Raw genomic sequence first — 20,679 nt, 5'->3', positions numbered from 1 at the left:
TAAGGATCCTCCATTGCCGTGAGCTGTGGTGTAGGTTACAGACGCGGCTCGGATCCCATGTTGCTGTGGCTCCAGTGTAGACCGGCGGCAACAGCTCTGATTAGACCCCTAGCCTGGGAAACTCTATTTGCTGCGGGTGCTGGCCCTAAAGAGACAAAAACGGACAAAAAAAAAAAAAAAAAGACAGGCCTTGTATGGACCAATTATGATGGTCGTTCACCATGAACTGAGTATGAATCATGGAATTCTCTGGATCCTAAGCCCTAATAATAGCAATGCTATTATATTGACGTTGGTGTTAGTAGTTACCTACCTACCTCATGGTAAGTAGCCTGTCTGGCCATGGAAGCCCACATGAAGTTCACAACTAAATTTTAGCCCTTCTATGCAGTTCTCTTGCTTCTTCTCAGGGCTGCTGCTTCTTCTCCTTCTTCCTCTTTGTCTTCTTCCTCTTCTTCTCCTTCTTCTTCTTTTTTGTCTTTTAAGGGCCGCACCCTCAGCATATGGAAGTTCCTAGGCCAGGGGCTGAATCGGTGCTGCAGCTGCTGGCCACAGCCACAGCCACAGCCACGTGGGATCCAAGTTGCGTCTTCGACTCACACCACAGCTCACGGCAATGCCGGCTCCTTCACCCACTCAGCAAGGCCAGGGATCGAACCCGAGTCCTCATGGGTACTAGTCGGGTACGTTGCTGCTGAGCCATGATGGGAAGTCCTCAGGGCTTCTTTCTTTTAGCCTCTGAGGCTGTGCTTACCCCGAATTCTCTCCCACTCCAACCCTGTCTTCGGGTTTCTTTGACTATCCCGGATGTGATGGCTGTCTGTGGAATCTTGAGTACTGCTCTGTGGTCCTTGAGCTGGGAGCCGGGCTATAAGAGAGCTGTGAGGGGCAAGTCCTAGGTCCTCCTCTCAAACTGGGAGCTCCCTGAGGGTCTTCTTACATCTCACCCCCACCTCAACACCTGTTCCAGTGCACACAGGGTAAAGACAAATAAACTGAGTCCGAAAGTGTTCAGTGGGGAAAGGAACAGCATTTATTGAGCATCTATCATGTGCCGGACCCAGCAGGTCTTGCCCTTCAGGGATCCCTATGACCAGCCCCTGTGAGGTGGGTGGGACCAACTCAAGGGTCAGCAGAGGAAATGGGAGGCACCAGGAGGCCAGGACCCCTACCACAGAGGAGGCCTAGGTCTGTCCAGCTCCAAATGCAAGATCTGAACAAGCAGCTTGTTCAGAGCCTTGGGACCAGGACCGGGACACAGATCATCCTCCCGGGGATCCACTCTCAGTAGAAAGAAACTACTTTTCTACCCTGACCATCTAATCTCTGCCATCTGGGAAGATGAGACCCGGATTCAGAGCTTTAAAAATACCCTCTACACTATCTAGTAGAGTCAGTTTGAGGTAACATCTGAGGGGAATCAGGAGACTCCTTCAAGTTCCTTCTCCTTTTGAAGCGGTTTCCTAAACTGTGTAGTAGGAGGAGTAGAGGCCATCAGGCGCTGGGAATTCTTTTCTCAATCGGCCAGCAGGTGGCGCCAACTCTTCATCTATCCCTCGGCCTCCAGAAAGCCACGGAGTCTGGAAGAGGAGCGAGTGCCCGATCCCTCCGGGCTAGTGAGACGAAGCAGTTCGCAGCCCACCCGTGGGCAGAGGGGCTGCTCGGTCCCTGTTAGGGTTCCGCCCTCTGCAGGACATTCTCGGTACTGCAGGGCCCGGAGCCCCAAGGGTAGGGACAGAGACCACCGGAGGGTGGAGCCTTGGGGTTTGAGCAGGGGACCCTGGGGATGGAGTCCCACAGGCCAGAGTGAGCGAGTCGCAGAGGCAGGGTTGCGGGACCACCCTTTCCCCGCCCTTTTCAGGGGCGGCGGCGCAGGCTACAGGTAGTTGTCCTCGGCTGCATCGCCCCCGCCCGGGGACCCCCGGGACTCCTCGTCCGTGCTGTCGTCGTCGTCCGGGGCCAGCGCCTCGATGTCGTGCGTGATGTCGGCCAGCAGCCGGTGGAAGGCCTGCGCCTCGGGCCGCTGGGCCGCGCCATCGTAGCTGCGCACGGCGGACGCCGACGTGGAGCTCATGCTGCGCTTGATGCGGCCGAAGCTGTCGGTGAGGATGCCACCCTCGCGGATGCCCACACCCTCCAGGAAGCCCTCGAAGTAGCCGATGTCCTGGTCCGGGATGAAGGGCCGCATCCCTGTGGGCCGGGGAGCAGGGTGAGTCCTCGGGGGTCAACCCTTCCTTTCTCACGGAGGAACCACCTTCCCTGGAGAGTGGAGTTCAGATCTCCACCTGCCACTTGTGGGCTGGGTGGTCTTGCACGAGTCTCTGAGCCAGAGAATAATGGCATAATGCTCTGCACACAGCAAATGCTCACTGTATGTTAGCTTATTATTGTTATTATTATTGCCTCAGTGGTTACGTTCCCATGTATTAGTTGTGTAACCCTCCTTGAGTAATTACACTGAGCCTTACTTGTCACACCTGTAGCACTGAGACAACCTTTTCTGTTCTCCCGGTAGGGCTGTGAGGATTAAATAAGGTACTTAGCATACACTGAGTGCTCCCTTTGACTTCTGTTTGACTTCTGTCGCTACTTACTAGCTTTGTGACTTATGTACTTTGCTTCTCTAAGCTTGTTTTTTCACCTGCAAAATGAAGGCAAATAATAGTTACAGCTTCCCAGAACCGAGGGCATTCAATGAGATGATCCTTGGCACAGGGTAACCGCCAAATATATGTTAACTTATTAATATCACCAGTCCTGTTGCTGTTATCATCAGCCCTCCTCACTAGCTCTGTGACCGTGGACAAGTTCTGTCCCCTCACGGAGCCTCAGAATTCTCACGGAGTAAAATGGGAAGGATCACTGCTTTGCTGTGAAGGTGAGACGGCTATACCTGTGCTTTCTTTCCCAGCTCAGTGACTGCAGTCACCTCCCCTCCCTGCACCTTGGTTTCCTCCCATGCCTCATTGATCTCATGATGTTGGCTGCAGGATAGGGAGCGAACCCTCCCAGCCTGGATGAGGGGCTCACCAAGCAGGAGGAACTTGCGCCGGTCCCCGTAGAGCTTCAGTAGGCCTGCGCAGTAGTCCTGGATGGGCAGCCCCAGCCGGTACTCCCGCAGCAGCAGTGCAAACTGCTGTATCTCAAGGGGCCCCAGCTTACTCCGCAGCTGTGGGGACACTGCTTGAGATTAGTCCCAAGAGCAACACACCCCAAGCCCTCCAACCCCTGTCTAAAAGACCCAGAGCCGCGAGTTCCCGTTGTGGCTCAGCGGAAACAAACCCGACTGGTATCCATGAGGATGCGGTTCGATCCCTGGCCCTGCTCAGTGGGTTAAGGATCTGGTGTTGCCATGAGCTATGGTGTAAGTTGCAGATGTGACTCGGATCTGGTGTTGTTGTGGCTGTGGCATAGCCCTGCAGCTGCACCTCTGATTCCATCTCTAGCCTGGGAGCTTCCATAGGCTGAGGGTGTGGCCCTAACAAACAAACAAACAAATAAATAACCCAGAGCCCTCTCTAAGGGTGTATCTGGCCCAGTCCTCCTCTCACACCCCGGCCTATTCGGGGCCATCCAGACTCCTTGGGATGCATCTAAGTGCGGGATGTGCACTCAAGCTGCCAGATTTCAAATTCTTGGCCCCTTCACTGATCAGCTCTTTGATGCTGGGTAGGTGACAACCTTCTTAACTCTTGCTCTCCTCATCTGCAAAGTGAGGATAATGAAGGCACTTCCCTCTTGGGTTGTTGAAAGGATTAAAAGGAACGAACATAAAAGATGCACAGAACACAGTGCCTGCTATAAAGCCAGCATTCACTTAATGCTAGCTGACATGAGTTAGGGCCTTTCACAAGCTGACTCAGGTCACTCTCCTAACCTCATGTCTTCCCTGACCTCTGAGGTTTGTTTGGTTGTTTTTTCTTCTTTGGCTACTTTGTGGTGCTAGGGTTTGAACCTGTGTCACTGCTGCTGCAGAGACACTGATAATCCCATTGCGCCAGAGCAGAAACTCCGACCTCTGAAGTCTTATGCTTCAGTTATGTCCAGGACTATTCATGATTCCTGAAATACCCCAGGTTTGCTCCAGGCCTTTCCCTATGCTGTTTGCACTGCCCGCCCCAGCTTACCGTGATCATGTAATCCTGCAACTGCTCAAGCCCCAGGCCGCTGTGGTCACTGCCGCTGCAGTGGGAGCCATGGAAAGAGGGCGTGGACGTGCCGCTGTAACACGCTTCAAATGTGTCCTGGGAGCCGTTGCTGCAGGAAAGGGGGATGGGGCCCTTATTCACCTCCCTCCCGCTCCTCTCCGTGTGGTAGGCTGAAGCTGGGAGGATACCCCACCAAGGCTCTGGGCCTGGGCCCTCATCTTCGATCCCATTTAGGCCTTTGAGGCCCATATGATCTGGCCCCGGACCACCTCTCCAGCCTTGACTCACCCTTGCTGTTCCTGCTCAGGCCACCCTGCCTTCTCTCTTTTCCTCTAATGCTCCAAGGACCTCCTCACCTCTGGGCCTTTGCACAGGCTGTTCCCTCTGCCTGGAAGACCTCTCTTTTCCTGCCTTTTGCTCAGCTAACTGTTTATTATTGGATCCTAAATGTAACCATCTCAGGAAGGTCCTCCCTGATCCCTCCAGACTGGGTTAGACCCTCTGTCGAATGTGGTCGCAAGGTCTCTAAGTCTACCCATGACATGAAGGCTTTTCGGATGTCCCCACCAAATGTCTTCTCTAACCACGCTGTTCCTCACACCTTCGACTGCAGCCACAGTGGCCCTCTGGCTGCTCCTCAAACGCACCAAGCTGTATCCTGCTTCAGCATCCTTGCATGTGCTGTTCCCGCTACCTGGGGCCACTGCTTTCCCCTTTGATCGGTCAGGTCTCAGTTCAGGAGTCCTCCCCTCAGAGAAGCCCTTGTGATGAGGTAGATCATGTGATGAGGCCCTACCAGATGAGGTGGGGTTCCCACTGCCTCTCTCTTGGCACTCTGACTTCTCTTTAGTGCTGGTTAGCGCTGATGCTTATTACTACGAAGCAATGATTTCACTGTCTCCTGTGCTACACTGTAAGCCATGCAAGAGCGAGGCCTTGGTTCTCTCTACTGAGTACCTACTATGTGGCAAGCTCAGGTCTTGTCCTTGTCTTGCACCTACTGTATCCATCACACACAGTGCAATGCCTGGCACATGATAAGTACTTGATAAATATTGCTTAAATAAAAGTCGACCTCGAGGAGTTCCTGTTGTGGCTCAGCGGTAGCAAACCTGACTAGTATCCATGAGGATGAGGCTTCAATCCCTCGCCTCGATCCGTGGGTTAACGATCTGGCATTTCTGTGAGCTGCCCTGTAGGTCATAGACATGGCTTGGATCTGGAGTTGCTGTGGTTGTGGTGCAGGCCGGCAGCTGCAGCTCTGATTTGAACCCTAGCCCGGGAACTTCCATATGCCTCGGGTGTGGCCCTAAAAAGACAGGGAAAAAAAAAAAAAAAAAGTCAACCTTGGGCTACTGCCTCCTGATCTCTACCTTGTTCCAGAACCATCTCCCATTATTACCTCCAGAGAAGCAGTGCAGCTTAGTGGTTATGGGTGTGGTTAAGGGAGCCAGCCTGCTTTGAGTCAAATCCCAGACCTGCTTTGGTTCGAATCCCACACCGACAACTTACTAGCTGCTTGACCTTGGGTCAAACAACTTAACTTGTCTATTCTTCAATTTCTCTATCTGTAAAATGGGATGATAAAAATTGGTGTCATGAGAATTAGAGGAGTTAACTCAGTCATGGACTAAGCAATAAATAAATAAAGTAGCCACTGTAATGTTGTTATGTTAATTTTCACAAAAGGAAGTGCGTTATAGAAGAGCACTTGGCACAAGGCAAACTCAAATGTGAGTCATGACCACGACTGTCCCCTCTCTAGCGGATAACAGGTTGTTTAAGAACTGGCGTAAGGGCACACGGCAAATATATTTCCACCAAAAAGGAAAAAGAAACAAAATGTAGGGTATATATCACCAGCTGAGAATGCTCCTTGTTAAGCCAAAGGCCTTAGTAACAGAAATAGGGGGACCAACTTGTCCCGGTTTGCCTGGGACTTTCTTGGTTTTAGTACTGAAAATCCCATTCCCAGGAAACTCCTCAATCCTGGGCGAACTGGAATGGTGGTTACCCTAAACAGAACCCTGGACAGTGTTCCCAAATGATAACATTTTTTAAAAAGAACCCTACATTTTCCAGCCTGGTTTACAGCTAATTGTGGCCAAGTTCTGGCCAATGAGACGACCTATTAGTCATCTGGTGGGAATTCTAGCAAAGCTCTTTAAAGAGGCCCCTGGAATGTTACTGTGATGGCTGGCGCTATAAACTCCATCTTGGTCCATGAGGTCACCTTGAAGACGGAAGCAAGGATTAAGGAGGGAAGCAAAGATAAGCCTGGGCTCCTGAGGACGTTAGACCATGAACTCCTGGTCTATTTTATGTAAGAGACAAGGGGGAAAAAAAGCTTTATCTTATTTAAGCTACTCTTTTTTAGGATTTTCTATTACATGGAGCCCAAACTAAAGTAAACCAGAATTACGTTTCGGCATTCGTTGGGATTTTGGCCTCTGCAGGCCACAGTGCCTGGATGACTGGGAGAGAACAACACGCCCCCATGGATGTAGTTCTGGGTTCTGACTGGTCCCTGGCTCTTAGGGATTTGGATCTTTTAAGTGCACCAGAGCCTGGAAAGCTCAGGTTCACCTCAGGGCCCAGTGTCTCAGCACAAATCAAAGTGGGGTCACCTTCTTGCACCCTCTTTTTTTTGGGCACAAATCAAGGTGGGGTAACTTTCTTGCACCCTTGCTTCTTCTTTTTTTTTTTTTTTTTTCTGCTCCCAAGGCATATGGATGTTCCCAGGCCGGGGATTGAACCTGCACAGCCACAGAAACAATGCCAGATCCTTAACCCACTGTGCCACAGTGAGAACTCCTCTCCCACCATCTCTTGCCTCAAGAATGCCTAGAAGAGCTACCTTGTTTGTGAAAGGACAGGGAGGACCAGAGTGGGGACCCTGGGGAGGGCGGTACCCACAAGGAGCTGCAGCAGCTGAAGTCGGCGTCATAGGCGTAAGTCCCGTCTGTGCGGCAGCTCTCACCTGGGGTCAGCAGACAGAGGGCTGTCAGAGGTGGCCAAGCAGCGACCAACATCCCCAGCTCCCTGTGGCCCCAAGCTCAGTCCCGCCCCAGAGTAAGGATGGTGGCCGGAGCATAGATGGCCTTGAAAGCCATCGTACCACTGAGCTTTCACTCTGGGTACCATGGGCGGCCACTGAACGAATCTGACCGTGATTCCTGTTCCCACCACCAACACAGCCCACCTTGGGCAACTCACCTCTCCTCTCCTGGCCCCCAACTTCCCCGAGGTTGGGACAGTACCCCCTTCCTGCCTACCTCACAGGGGCCTTGCGAATAGCAAGCAAGGGAACCGCTGAACCGCTGAGGGAGTGTTTTGGAAACAGTGTGTGTTTGAGAGAGAGGGAAAAAGGCCCTGTCGTCTCAATGAACCCCTCCCCTCCCCGCACTGGCCTCACTTCGGATTCTCTCGCTCGCTTAATGTCACTTCCTCAGAACACTCCCCTGACTTTCCAAACCTGGCTGGTTCCTCACTATACATTCTCATAGCGAAGCGCCTGGTTCCATTTTATTTGTGTACCTGTTTAATGACTGCCAGCCTCCCTCGGCGACCGACATGCGCCTGGGGGTGGGGCTGGGGCACGTCTGGTTTTACTCACCCGAACATCCTGGCAGGAGCAGGATCTGGCATATGGGTGTTCAAAAAATATTGGTTGAATGAATGAAGTGGTTGAACTGTGTGTTGAATTAGCTCATGTGTTTGGTCATCACTCCTGTGAGAGTCAATGAACTTTCCCACATTCTCAGGAACCACAGTTCCCACAGATGGGCGCACCTCTGGGAGGAAAGAGCCAGCTCCCTGTCGCTGGAGCTTTGCAAACAGGGCCTGTGCTGAGCAGGCTGTGGCTGAGGAAGTTCACTTAAGGGCCTTGAAGGCAGCATTCCCCAGATGAGGTCGCTGCAGATAGAAGCTTTAGAATCAGACACAGCTGGGTTTGAATCCTGACTTTGCCATTTACCGGCCATGTGACCTTGACACATTTATCGACTGCTCTGAGCCGTAATGGCCTCATCTGTAAAACTGGATTCATGAGGCCTCAGAGAGTTCTTTCATCTACTTAGGAGATATGTCTCGAGCATCTGTCCCCAGTCCTGTTCCAGGCACGGGGATACAGTGGCCAACAGGGCAGACAAGGTCACTGTGAGGCTCAAATCATATTTGGCACATGGGTACTGTGCTTTGCTTGGCTCATAGTTGATGCTCGGTAAAGACCTCGATTGGTCTCCTTCTCATTCCAGCCCTTGATTGCATTCAAGGACCAGTCTAGAAATCCTGGTTTTGACTTAGAGTCCTCGTGGGGCTCAATACACAGACAGTGCATGTGCTTAGGTTTTAGCAAGGCAAGGACACCAAAAACAAAAGAGAGAGAAAGAAGGTCAGCTCTGAACCTGGGGCTGAGGGGCTCAGTCTGAATCTGGGAACTGGAATAGCTATGAAGAAGCTGGATCTGAGTTCATGATGAAATCTGGCATTTTACCTACATATTGGGGGTATGCTGTAACTGATGTAGAGGTCATGGGCCCTAGTCCTGGGACATCCCCTGACCCCAGGCCTTTCAGGACGTTTCACAGGAGGGGCAGCCAGGAATTTGAGTACTCACTGCGGCTGCAGAGCCATGGCCGTTCGGGCGTGGATGTGTAGTGGTAGCCAGCCCGGTCCACACACTCGATGCTCTGGTCCCCGTAGATGATCTGGAAGACCTGACAGATGAGGGCGCAGGACTCCTCAGCAGCATCCTGGCCCAGAAAGGAGGACAGAGCTCAGGCCCTCGTCAGGGACCAGGATGCCCCTGCTTCCTAAAACATAGTGGGGGAAGGCTCACAGAGGGAGGGAACACACATGCCTATGGACCCTTTAAATTGACTTTGGAGACATTTCCCATTAAAATTATATGGCCAGTCTCTGGGTGGCTTTCATACAAATAGCCCCTCACTGGCCTTTATAGAATCCAGGGACAATTGTAAATTTTCTGTCCTGAAAAATGCACAATGCCTCACAAATTTCTGGGGGAATTATGTATCCTTCTAAAGCTTTATCTCAAATAAGCCCTAATGGGAGTTCCCTGGTGGTTTGGTGGGTTAAGATCTGGTATTGTCATTGCTCTGGCTCAGGTCACCACTGGGACATGGGTTTGATCCCTGGCCCGGAAACTTTGATATGCTGCAGGTGCAGCCAAATACATAAATAAATAAATAAAGCCCTAATATGGTTTAATTTACATGTAGGCAGCTAAAGCTCAGAGAGGTGAGGTGATTAGCCAGGCCTGGAACTCAGGTCCTAATAACTAGTAAGTAGAAGAAGAAGTAAATATATGAAAATGTTAGGCTCGACATAGTTACTACTACTGGATGCCATATTTAGATATGAGCTTCCTGGCACCCAGGGCAAAAATGGAAGCAGGATGAATACATAAACTTCAGTCCCTGAGAGAAGAAAGGCATTTAAGTTCTTGGGTGAAACTTCTTGAGATCTCAAACTTGAAGAGGAATTTGCCCCCTTAAGTCTTTAAGCAAAAGACACAGAAAGACAACAGTTTCATGAAGCTATTTCCTATTTTGCGCTTTGAAAAGAGCCGGCACAGGGTGTAAATGAAAATGGAACTCAGGATAGGCATTTTGGGATGGGGGAGTGAAATAATCATTAAACCAGGATCGATCTTTACATTATTCCTATCAAATGGACAGGGAAGAGAGGGTCCTTATTTGATAGTTACAGACACAGAGGCTTAGGGTGGTTAGGTGGCTTGCCTCGGCTCACATAGCAGGCTCGGCTTTGATGAACATTGGCATCCAGGTTTCTTGACTAACTCCTGTACCCTCCATTTTTTCTTCATTTATTTACCCATTCTGCATATTCTTATTTAGTCTTGTTGTGTGGCAGGAGGTACTGGGCCAGGCTCTGGGGTCTCAGAGGTGAATCGGAGGAGGCCCAAAGCCCTCACAGCCCAGTGGCATAAACAGGACACATTGTTCCCTCTGCCTGGAATTTGCCTTCTTGGCTCTTTGCCCTGCTGACTCACTTTCCCTCTGGAAAATGGATCTCCCCCCTCATTATCATTGCAAGCTGCTTGTCCCCATCACAGGGTATAATAATACATAATAATATAATAATATATGCACTAATCCATCCATACAGTATTTACTGAGCACCGATCATGTGCCGGGCACTGTTTTGGGTGTCAGGGATAGCACACTGAACCATCCAGAATACACTGGTGTCTTTTCTTTTTTTGTATTTTTAGGACTGGACCCGAAGCATATGGAAGTTCCCAGGCTAGGGATCAAATGAGAGCTACAGCTACTGGCCTACACCACAGCCACATCAACGCAGGATCTGAGCCACATTTGCTACCTACACCAGAGCTCACGGCAATGCTGGATCCTTAACCCACTGAGCAAGGCCAGGGATCAAACCAGTGTCCTCTTGGATTCTAGTCTGGTTCATTACAGCTGAGCCATGGTGGGAATTTCTGCACAAGTGTCTTGAGATGAGGCCAGAGAGGAAATGAGGATGGTGGCTGGGGCCACCGTTATAAGCAGTTGTAAGGACACTAGCTTTTACTCCAAGCGAAGTGGGGAGCCACTGAAAGGTTTTGAGCAGTGACACAATATGACTTGTGTGTTAACAGAACTGCTCTGACTATGGGGGGGGGAACAGACTATGAGCAGCGGCCAGATCATTAGAGGGGTGACTGGATGATCAGATGAGAGAAAATGGAGTGTGGACCTGGGCAGGGACAGTGGAGGGTGGGGAGAAGGAAATGCCCTTTGGTTATATTTTAGAAATAGGGTCAACAGGATTCGTTAACAGAGTGGATGTGGGTTGTGTGAGAGAGAGGAGCCCAGGATTCCTGCAAGGTTTTGGTCTGAGCGGCACAAGGATAGAGCTGCCATCAATCAAGACCAAGTGACCAAGGGAGGAGCAGGTCTGGCGCTCAGCTCTGGACATGTAAGGTGTGAGACAGTCATCAGACCTTTGAATGGAGAATCTGAGTGGAGAAATATATATCTGGAAGATTTGGTGGGAGATAACATTTGGGGAGTTCTCCAGTGTTTTTTTTTTTGTTTGTTTGTTTGTTTGTTTGTTTGTTTGTTTTTTAGGGCTGCACCCATGGCATATGGAAGTTCCTAGGCTAGGAGTTGAATCAGAATTGCACCTGCCAGCCTATGCTACAGCCACAGCAATGCAGGATCTGAGCCTCGTCTGTGCCCTATACCACAGCTCATGGCAACACCAGATCCTTAACCTACTGAGAGAGGTCAGGGATCGAACCCGTGTTCTCATGGATACTAGTTGGTTTCGTTACTGCTGAACCATGATGGGAGCCCCTCTCGAGTGTTTTAAGAGCCATGATCCTAGAGGAGGTCGCCTAGAAATGCGTGTAGATAAAGGAGAAAGAAGATCAAGGACTAAGCCTGGGACTTCGACCCTAAGAGACTGGTGAAAAGAGGAGGCACCGGCTCCTGAAAAGAAGTAGCCAGTAGGAAAACTGGGAAAATGTAGAGAGCTGGATGCCAAGTGAGGAAATGTTTCAAGTCAGCTCTAGAGTCCAAGTTTACTGGTTACTCCACCTCTTTCTTTTCAGACAGACACTGCCTGTTCTGTTCACCACATGGGGTTTATATAGAGGAAGTTCAGGGCCCTGGGTTACAGGAAAAGCTTACAAGCCTCAGGGCTTGAAGGTGTCTGCTAGACTGTGAGCTCCCTAAAGGAGGACACTAAACATGGCTTGTTCATCTCTGTATCCCTAGCACCTAGCCCAGTGCCTAGCACAAGCTGGCACTCAGTGAACATGGTCAAATGAATAAAATCGGGGGTGAGTGTGCAGGATGGGGGTGGGGGAAGGGCAAGAGTGGCAGGAAGGCTTCTGCCTTGGCTGACTACATGGTTACCAAGCCTACAGGCTCTGAACTTCTGGGTCCCCATGTTGAAATCGCCACCTGCTTCCTGTGTGACCTTGCACAAGCTAGCCTCCGGGTCTGTTTCCTTCTTTCTAGAATGGGGATGGTTGTAATATTTGCCTCTAGGGGTTACTGGAAGAATGAAAGGAGTTAATAATGCTGGTTTCCTCTACGGTACGAGTTGGCACTCAGTTCATGCTGGTAATTACTGTCCTCACGACTGTTACTGTAATAGTGTCAACACTGACTCTGGAGAAGGAGCAGGGCCGGAGGGGGGATTAGATCAAGTCTGTTTGGGCCATTTCAAGCTTTCATCCCGTTGGGACAGGTGTCTGGGGCCGGAGTGTAGAAAACTTTTGGCGTCCTAGGCCCACAGGTAATCCCTGAGGTCCTGGGTAGGGCCGAGGGAGGCAAAAAGAAAGGGGCGGGGGAACCTCGAGAATGGTGCGGGGGCTGGGGTGAAGACACGCCGGGAGGCAGCGCGCAGGGGCGCTGGAGTGTCCTCGGGCTCACCCTGTTGGCCACAGCCAGGATGACGAGGTTGCAGTAGGCATCAGGGCTGGGGTCCTGCGGGTCAAGAGGGTTGGTGCCCGGGTGGCGCCGTTCCCAACTGCCGCCGCCGCCCGCCTGCCTCCGCTCCCAGCTGCCGCCCGGCTTGCCCGCGCCTCCGCCGCCGCCGCCGTGTCGCCGCTCCCAGCTGCCGCTGAACGTCTGCCGCCTCTCCCAGCTGCCCGACGCCCGCGCCCCGGCGCGCTGGCGCTCCAGGCTGCCACCGCCGCCGCCTCCGACCCGAGCTTCGGCACCCGCTCCCCCGCCCCACGCCATCCGCCAGTCCAGACTGCAGATGGTGTGGCGCCGCTCGGTGGTGCCCACCCGCCGCTTCTCAGGCGCCGCGCCCGGCGGGCCCGGGTCGCGCCCCGCGCCGCCGGGGCTGGCGTCTACGCCGGCTGGCACCGGGTCCACGCCCAGACCTAGGAGAGGCCGGGTAGCCGTGAGCCCCAGGAGATCCAGGCTAAGAACCCTTTCCCGAGGCCAACGGGAGCTCCCGACTTCGCTACTCCCGTGTCCCGCCGCGCCTGGCCCCGCCCCTGGCCTCAGGCCCCACCCTTGGCTTCAAAGTGGGGAGGCGGTACCCTGCTCCACTCAGTGGCCTTACTTTTGGGTCCCGCCTCTCAGTCTCAAGCTCCACCCCTGGGTTTGACTGTTGTCACCGGCCCCACCCTATCCAGACGCTACATTCTCTAAACCCTGCGGCTTGGTCTGAAAGCAGTGGTCAGGCTGTCTCCACCCTCTTTATCCTTAATTCGGACCCCGTCCCAGCTTTCAGGAACCCTTGCTAGGATTCCAGTTTCTCCTCAACCCCACCTCCAGCTTTAGGCCCCGCCCCTAGTTTGGCAGGATCTAACTTCTCCCACCAGCTATCCTCGTCGCGAGCTCTTCCTCCCAGTGTATCGCCCCTCCCCTAGATCAGACTCTGCCTCTCGTTCCAGGTTCTCTTCTAGCCTCAGAACCTTGCGGCGACGCTACCCTTCATCACTCCCTTTAACTTCAGACCTCAGGATTCTGGCTTCTTCACCTTTCCCAAGATGGTGGGTTAGGCTCACCATCCCCCAGTCTCAATCTTTGGCTCTGTCTTCTTGCATACGGCCATGTTCTAACCCCTAGACTCAGAGCAGTGCAGTCAGGCTGTTTCCATCAATCCATCACCCAGCCTCAGGCCCCGCCCCCGCCCCAGGTCACGCCCATTCCCAAGACGAGCTGTTGGGCCCTTTCTCTTCATTTCCCAGCCCCGTCCCAGGCCCCGCCCACTGTACCGGTCTTAAGCACCAGCAGGTGCAGCGCGTCGTCCTGCAAGTAGGAGGCGGCGGCGATCTCGTGCGTGGGGATACGTAGGATGAGCTCCTCGTTGTCTCGCCAGGTGAGCAGTAGGCAGCGGGCCGACAGGCTCAGGATGCTGTCCTGCTCCGCCGTGGTCTTCAGCGGCAGCTCCTTCAGCTGCTGCGGGGTAGGTCGGAATCTCCTGAGTCTCAGGGACTTGGAGTGAGGGAGAGAGGGGCCAGACCCTGCCCTCCCCTCTCCCCGGAGCCTCACCCTGGCCGTGTCCAGCAGCTGCAGGAGCTCGTCCCGGCTGGAGGGGTTCAGTGAGGAGGTGACCCAGGTGAGGTGGCCCAGGAACTAGATGGAAACGGGGTGGGGTGGGGATGAGGGGAGAAGGGCAGCAAAGAGGTCACCCTGAAGCCTTGGAGGACCCCCTTACTTCCTCACTTTAGGCAGTGCGGGTAGACTAAGGTAGAAACATCAGAGTTAATAATAATAATAATAGCTGGTAATAACTGTTACTAGAGAGGTTGTAGGAGCCAAGTGTAGTCCTGAGAGTTTTCTGCACTCATTCATTCTTGCTTTAAGGATGAGAAAACTAAGACATAGCAATGCTAAATAACCTGCCCAATATTATAGAGCCAGAAAGGGCAGAACTGGACTCCACATACCAAGGCTCACACTCTCATTGCTAGCTAATTTTTGCTAAAATAAACTTATTTTATGAGCACACAGTTATTTAACCATGGTGGAAGAAAATGTCACTATAATAGCTTGCAAGAACTGACTACCTGTGATTTCTCACTTGGCCTGAGTGGCTGTGTCCACCCCAGGCACCAGTGTCAACTGACTGTGCGGGTCTCTAGCCCTCTTTATGATCTTGTTGCAAAAATTAACTGGAAAAGGAAGAATGCTGTATCAAATTAGTATATAGTTCTCTCAGAAAAATGATGCTCCGTGCCAATAAATTAATTCTTCACTTATTCTTAGTTATAATTTAATGTTATCACAGCTTAATGTTATTCAATATAAGAACAAACTTTTTTCATTATTTTTAGTTATATTCTTCTAGGTGAATTCTACCAATCAAAGCATTTCTCCTCTTTTTATTCACTATGAAATTTCAGTCCCCAGTTTTTTTTTTTGGGGGGGCTGCACCCGAGGCATATGGAGGTTCCCAGGCTAGGGGTCTAGTCAGAGGTGCAGCTGCCAACCTATGCCACAGCCACAGCCACATCAGATCCAGGCCGAGTCTGCGACCTACATCACAGCTCATGGCAATGCCAGATCCTTAACCCACTGATCGAGGCCAGGGATCGAACCTGCAATCTCATGGTTACTAGTCGGATTCATTTACCACTGAGCTACATATGACAGGAACGCCCAGTTCCTGGTTTTTTAAAGTGGATTTATTTGTTAGCTTTTCCCTTCATATAGGGTGCTAGGTAAAATACAAGGTGCCAGTTAAATTTGGTTTTCACATAGACAACTAGTATTTTTTTTTAGTTTTAGTTTTTTAAAAAATATTTTGAGGAGTTCCCGTCGTGGCGCAGTGGTTAACGAATCCGACTAGGAACCATGAGGTTGCGGGTTCGGGTTCGGTCCCTGCCCTTGCTCAGTGGGTTAACGATCCGGCGTTGCCGTGAGCTGTGGTGTAGGTTGCATACGCGGCTCGGATCCTGCGTTGCTGTGGCTCTGGCGTAGGCTGGCAGCTACAGCTCCGATTAGACCCCTAGCCTGGGAACCTCCATATGCCGCGGGAGCGGCCCAAGAAATAGCAACAACAACAACAACAACAACAACAAAATATATTTTTAGTCCCCTGTAATATTTGGGACATATTAATACTAAAAAAGCATTCACTGCCTATCTGAAATTGAAATATAAAAATTTTATTGAGGTATAGTTGATTTACAATGTGGATTTGTTTCAGGTATACAGCTAAGTGATTCAGTTATGTGTGTGTGTGTGTGTGTGTGTACATACACACACACACACACACAAATAGGTATTCTTTTTCAGATTCTTTTCCATTATAGGTTATTACAAGATATTGAGGAGTTTCTGCTGTGGTGCAGGGGATTAAGAATCTGACTGCAGCAGCTTGAGTTGCTGCAGAGGCATGGGCTCAATCCCTGGCCAGGCACAGTGGGTTAAAGGATCTGGCATTGCTGGGGTGTAGGTCACAGCTGCAGCTCAGATTCAATCTCTGGCCTAAGAACTTTCATATGCTGCAAGTGCGACCATTAAAAAAAAAAAAAGATATTGACTATCATTTCTTGTGCTGTACAGTAGGTCCTTGGTGTTTATCTTTTTTGTATATAGTAATGTGTATCTGTTAATCCCAAACTCCTAACTTACGCTTCCCCCCAAAATTCAAATTTAACTGGGCATCTGCTTTTGCTAAATCTGGCATTCCTACCCACATAGCACTCTTCCCTGGCTAATGAGGCTTCTCCAACTACTCCTTCATGGTGTTCATAAGATAGAAGTAAAGCCCTCGAGTTGGCCAAAGTTCCTCTGGCTCACAGAACTGGCTTCCTTTAAGCTGGATACTGGTCCGAGTAGCAGCAACACCACTGCAGTAAAATCTCATAGGATGGTCTGGATTTTCAGAGCACAGGGCACCTTCCCCTCTGCTCTCCCCTGGGGGTAGGCTTTGAGCCCCATGTTGGGATCAGAACACTGAGGCTGAGCAGGTGGAGGTCACTTGCTGAGGGTCCCCAGCATAATGCCAGGGCAAAGCTGGGTGGACCCCAGGCTTCTTACCCTTGAGCCTCCACTGTGTGAGACAGGGCTGGTCAGGGATTGGTGTGGGAGGGAGGTAACGTCTTTCCTGATGGGGTCCAGGAAATGCCACCCTAAAATATGACACCTTGGAACATTAAATATCTTTTTTTTCTTCTTCTTTTTAGGGCCGCACCTTTGGCACATGGAAGTTCTCAGGCTAGGAGTTGAATCGGAGCTGCAGCTGCCAGCCTGTGCCACAGCCACAGCAACATGGGACTCAAACCTTGTCTGTGACCTATACCATGGCTCACAGCAACTCTGGATCCTTAACCCACTGGGCAAGGCTAGGGCTTGAACCTGCATTCTCATGGATACTAGTCAGATTCGTTTCCACTGCGCCACGACGGGAACTCCTTTTAGCCCTGTCCCCACCTTAAACTATCTTAAGCTGAAGGAGTTTGAGGAAACAGCAGAAGCAGGAAGGTCACTCTGACTTTCCCCACCTCACCCTTCTTCCCTGAAAGCGGGAGATAAATCTTCCAGGGGAAAGGTATCCTCCTTTCAGGGTACCAGCAGGAAGGGAAGAGTCCTTATCACCAGAGACAGAGAATTGAGGGCTGAGAAGTCTGTAGAAACTGGTTCCTCCTTCGCCATTTACCACCTTGAGTCCAAACTCCTCCAGCTCGTCAGTTCTTCAAAGACTTATTATTTCTTTGCCAAAAAGGTACAGAAGCTTCCTGCTTTGGTCACCTCTCAGGGTCTCCCTTCTCTTGTGAAGGCTCTTGTTATGTGTAAAAATTTAATAAAATGTGTGTGCTTTTCTGTCATGAATCTGTCTTTGTCCAGTTTAATGTTCAGACCCAGCCAGGGACCAGAAGAGAGTTTAGGAAAACTGCCCCCCTCAACCCCTCACCCCAGAGATGCTTCCCATCTCTCCTCCTCATCTGCACCTACCTTGACCTCTTTCTCCAGATAGTCACACAGCAGAATCTGGGGGTCGATGAGGTAGTCGGGGGGATAAAGGGGCATTGAGTGCAAGGGCCGGCGGCTCACGCTGCTCCGACAGGCTGCCCGGCGCCCAGCCTTGGGGAACACCAGCCTCCGGATGGGGGACACGAAGCCCTAGGGGAGGCAAGGGTTGGGGGGAAGAACAGTAATGATGGCAGCTGACTTTATCCAGCACTTATCTGCGCAGCCTTTTACTTAGGTTACCTGATTTAATTCTTGCGAGACCCCTGCAGATGGGGTATGTCTGTGATTCCCATTTTATAGATGGAGAAACTAAGCCTCACACAGGGAAGTAGCTCATAACGTCACCAGCTACTAGCAGTAGAACCAATAGTTCACCCTGGGCAGTCTGGCTCTAATCCTTCCATTCTAAACACCCAGGTGAGGAGTTCCTGTCGTGGCACAGGGGGTTAAGAACCTGGCATAGTCTCCATGTGGATGTGGGTTCAACTCCTGACCTCTCTCAGTGGCTTAAGGATCTGGGGTTGTTGCAGGCTGTGGCGTAGGTCACAGATGCAGCTCAGATCCAGTGTTGCTATGGCTGTGACATAGGCCTCAGCTGCAGCTCCTAGTCAACCCCTAGCCTGGCAGTTTCCATATGCCACAGGGGCAGCCCTAAAACAAACAAACACACCCAGGTGAGGGTAGAAGGCCTGCCCAGGCCCAGGCTTGGGTTTAAGGAACTGGCACAGGCTGGGGCAAGTACAGAAACATATTAACATTCAATGTGGCTGAGTGGCAGGTGCATAGGTATTTGTGAAGCTCTTTTCTGTGTCTCCCTAAATATTAGATGGTTAATAAGTACATTTAAGTGTAACCCAGCGGGCACCTGCATAAAAGTGGCCTGCAGCAAGGTTAAAGGAGCAAATTCCAGGGCCCCAGCCCAGCCGAACAGAATTTAAATTTCTGCAAAGTGTCATCGCTGCTCTAGAGCAATGGTTCTCAGCCTGTGGTTCCTGGGCCTCCACCAGCAGCACAGCATCGCCTGAGAACTTAAAAGAAAGGCACATTCTCATGCTCCATCCCAGACCTATTGGATCAGAACCTGGGGTGAGACCCAGGGATCTGTGTTTTAAACATGCCCAGTTCAAGTTTTAAAATCAGTATTGTGGAGCTGGCTAAAGTACATGGAAGCTCTGAAAAACGATGTGGGAACGGGCTTCAAAGCAGAGGGTATAGCAAGTGTGCAAAACCCTGGGGGCTGCAAGGGCCTAATGAGCAGGAGCCTAGAGAAGTTGTGTTGTAATCCACCATGGCTGAGTGATGAGATGAATAAGTCATCAGGGGCTTGAATGCCAGCTAAGGAGCTGGGACTTTATCTCGTGTGTGGGAGTGTGTGTGTGTGTGTGTGTGTGTGTGTGTGTGTGTGTGTATGTGTGGAGTGGAGGAGGTGGCCCTGAATAGTCCAGCCCTGCCGGCCTTTCCAGCTCATCTCACCCCATACCACCCCTCACTCTTGCCTTCCAGCCATAGGGCTGTTTTTCCGTTCATCCTACTGGCTACATTCCTTCCTATCATGGGGCCTTGCACATGCTGTTCCTCTGCCTGAAACACTCTTCCCTATCCCCTTTCCTCTCACCCATCAGATCTCAGCTCAAACTCACCAGTCTAGAGCTGGGCTCTTAATATTCTCCAGCACTCTGCATGGAACCTTTTATGCAATTTTACACTAATTGCTCTAAAAAAATTAATAGTTGTCTCCCCCATTAGACTGTGAGCTCCAGGGAGGGAGCAGGGACCTTGTCTGCCTTTGCTCACCAGTGCATCACCAACACCAGGCACATCATAGATACTGAATAAATAATATCTATAGAATGAATGAACTAAGAGGGAACAAGCACCCATGATGTGGCTCCCTTCGGAGCCCTCACAATTCATGCAGGAGCCTTTTAAACAGCCCGACCCAGGTTCCCAGGGAGGACGGCTCGGTGGGGGTAGGGGTTGGGCTCCCCAGAGTCTCCCTGGACCCTAAAGACAAACAAGTGAAAGGCCCGGAGAACCAGACTAGACAATTTCTGAGAGTCAGGAAGGGGTAAAGATCTAGGGGGTGGGGGGATGATCCCCAGGCTGAGGCCTTTGGGGAAGAGAGCTGGTCCCTGAATAAAGATGGGGAAGGGGCAGCCTCGTTGGAACCCAGGGTGAGGGTGGGGGGTGGGGCAGGTAGGTGTCCCGAGCCTGGATGGGCAGCCTCAGCACAGACTTGCGCTGCTGAGGTCCTCTGTCTGGGGAGGGAGGCAGGGAGCAGGGGAATGGGTTTGCTCGGTGTCTGCCCCTCGGTCTGAGAAGCTGCAAGAGGGAATCCCCAGGAACACCAGGGAAGCAGGTTGGGAGTATGTCCCAAACTAATCTGGCTGCCTGGGTTTCCCTGCCTGTCCATCTGTCCCTTCCCAGGATGGCAGAGGCCACTGAGAGCAGGGTGACGGGTCAGGGAGCCCAAATGTCTGGCTGTCCAAGGGTGGGGAGGAAGACTTTCCAAAGAAGAAGAAAAGTCTTCCTGACACCACTTGCTGACCCCCCACCCCCACCCCCCAAGGCTTCTCCCTCGTCCACCTCCGGGGACATTTCTCTGCCCTGTATCCCTTCCCACCTCCCACCTACCTTTTTCCCTTTCTTGACTTCATATTCCATGGTGAAGTGTCCCCTGCAATCCGGCCACCCTCCTGGCCACCCCCTCCACCTTCTCCCCCCACACAGTTCCTTTGTTCTTTTTCCTGCCTGGTCGGAAACTCCACCAGCCTCGGAGTTCCTGCCCCTCCCGTCTGATAGTGAGCGGTGGGGAGGTGGGGTGGGGGTGGGGGACGCAGCCTTGGGACCCTCCAGCCAAACAGTGGAAGCCCAGCCAGAGCAACTGATCTGTGGAGGAAGCCCCAGGGCTCCGGCCAGCAGACTCGCTATTCAGGGGGCTTGGGAGCTGAGCCAGGCTGGAAAGAGTCCCCTGAATTTGGAGTCAGAAAATCCCAAATTCCACCACTACTGCTGCCACTGACCTTGCTGTGTGACCTTGGCAAGGCAGGTTAGTTCCCTGTTTCACAGCCTCAGTTTCCCCCTCCCTTTAT

General features: G+C 51.6%; 1 protein-coding gene across 3 annotated transcripts; it reads right to left on the bottom strand.

The window, feature by feature from the left end:
- Positions 1,011–20,316, bottom strand: CCM2L (CCM2 like scaffolding protein). Of its 3 annotated transcripts, none has more exons than XM_021077713.1 (10): positions 20,222–20,316; positions 17,570–17,737; positions 14,159–14,242; positions 13,882–14,065; positions 12,581–13,038; positions 8,767–8,902; positions 7,065–7,128; positions 4,128–4,257; positions 3,031–3,180; positions 1,011–2,190 (listed from the first exon to the last, which is right to left on the bottom strand). In XM_021077713.1, exons 1-9 carry the CDS (start codon positions 20,249–20,251, stop codon positions 3,067–3,069), a joined length of 1,368 nt encoding a protein of 455 aa, XP_020933372.1. In that variant the 5' UTR covers positions 20,252–20,316; the 3' UTR covers positions 1,011–2,190; positions 3,031–3,066. The 3 variants fall into 3 exon arrangements, with proteins under 3 accessions (XP_020933372.1, XP_005674628.2, XP_013840679.1); XM_005674571.3 differs by having other exon boundaries at positions 3,031–3,169; XM_013985225.2 differs by having other exon boundaries at positions 3,031–3,169; positions 13,882–14,062.

Source organism: Sus scrofa, chromosome 17, assembly GCF_000003025.6.
Source record: "Sus scrofa isolate TJ Tabasco breed Duroc chromosome 17, Sscrofa11.1, whole genome shotgun sequence".
Classification (NCBI taxonomy): Eukaryota; Metazoa; Chordata; class Mammalia; order Artiodactyla; family Suidae; genus Sus; species Sus scrofa.
Note: the sequence above shows the minus strand (reverse complement) of the source record. Positions and strands in the feature narration are given on the sequence as shown.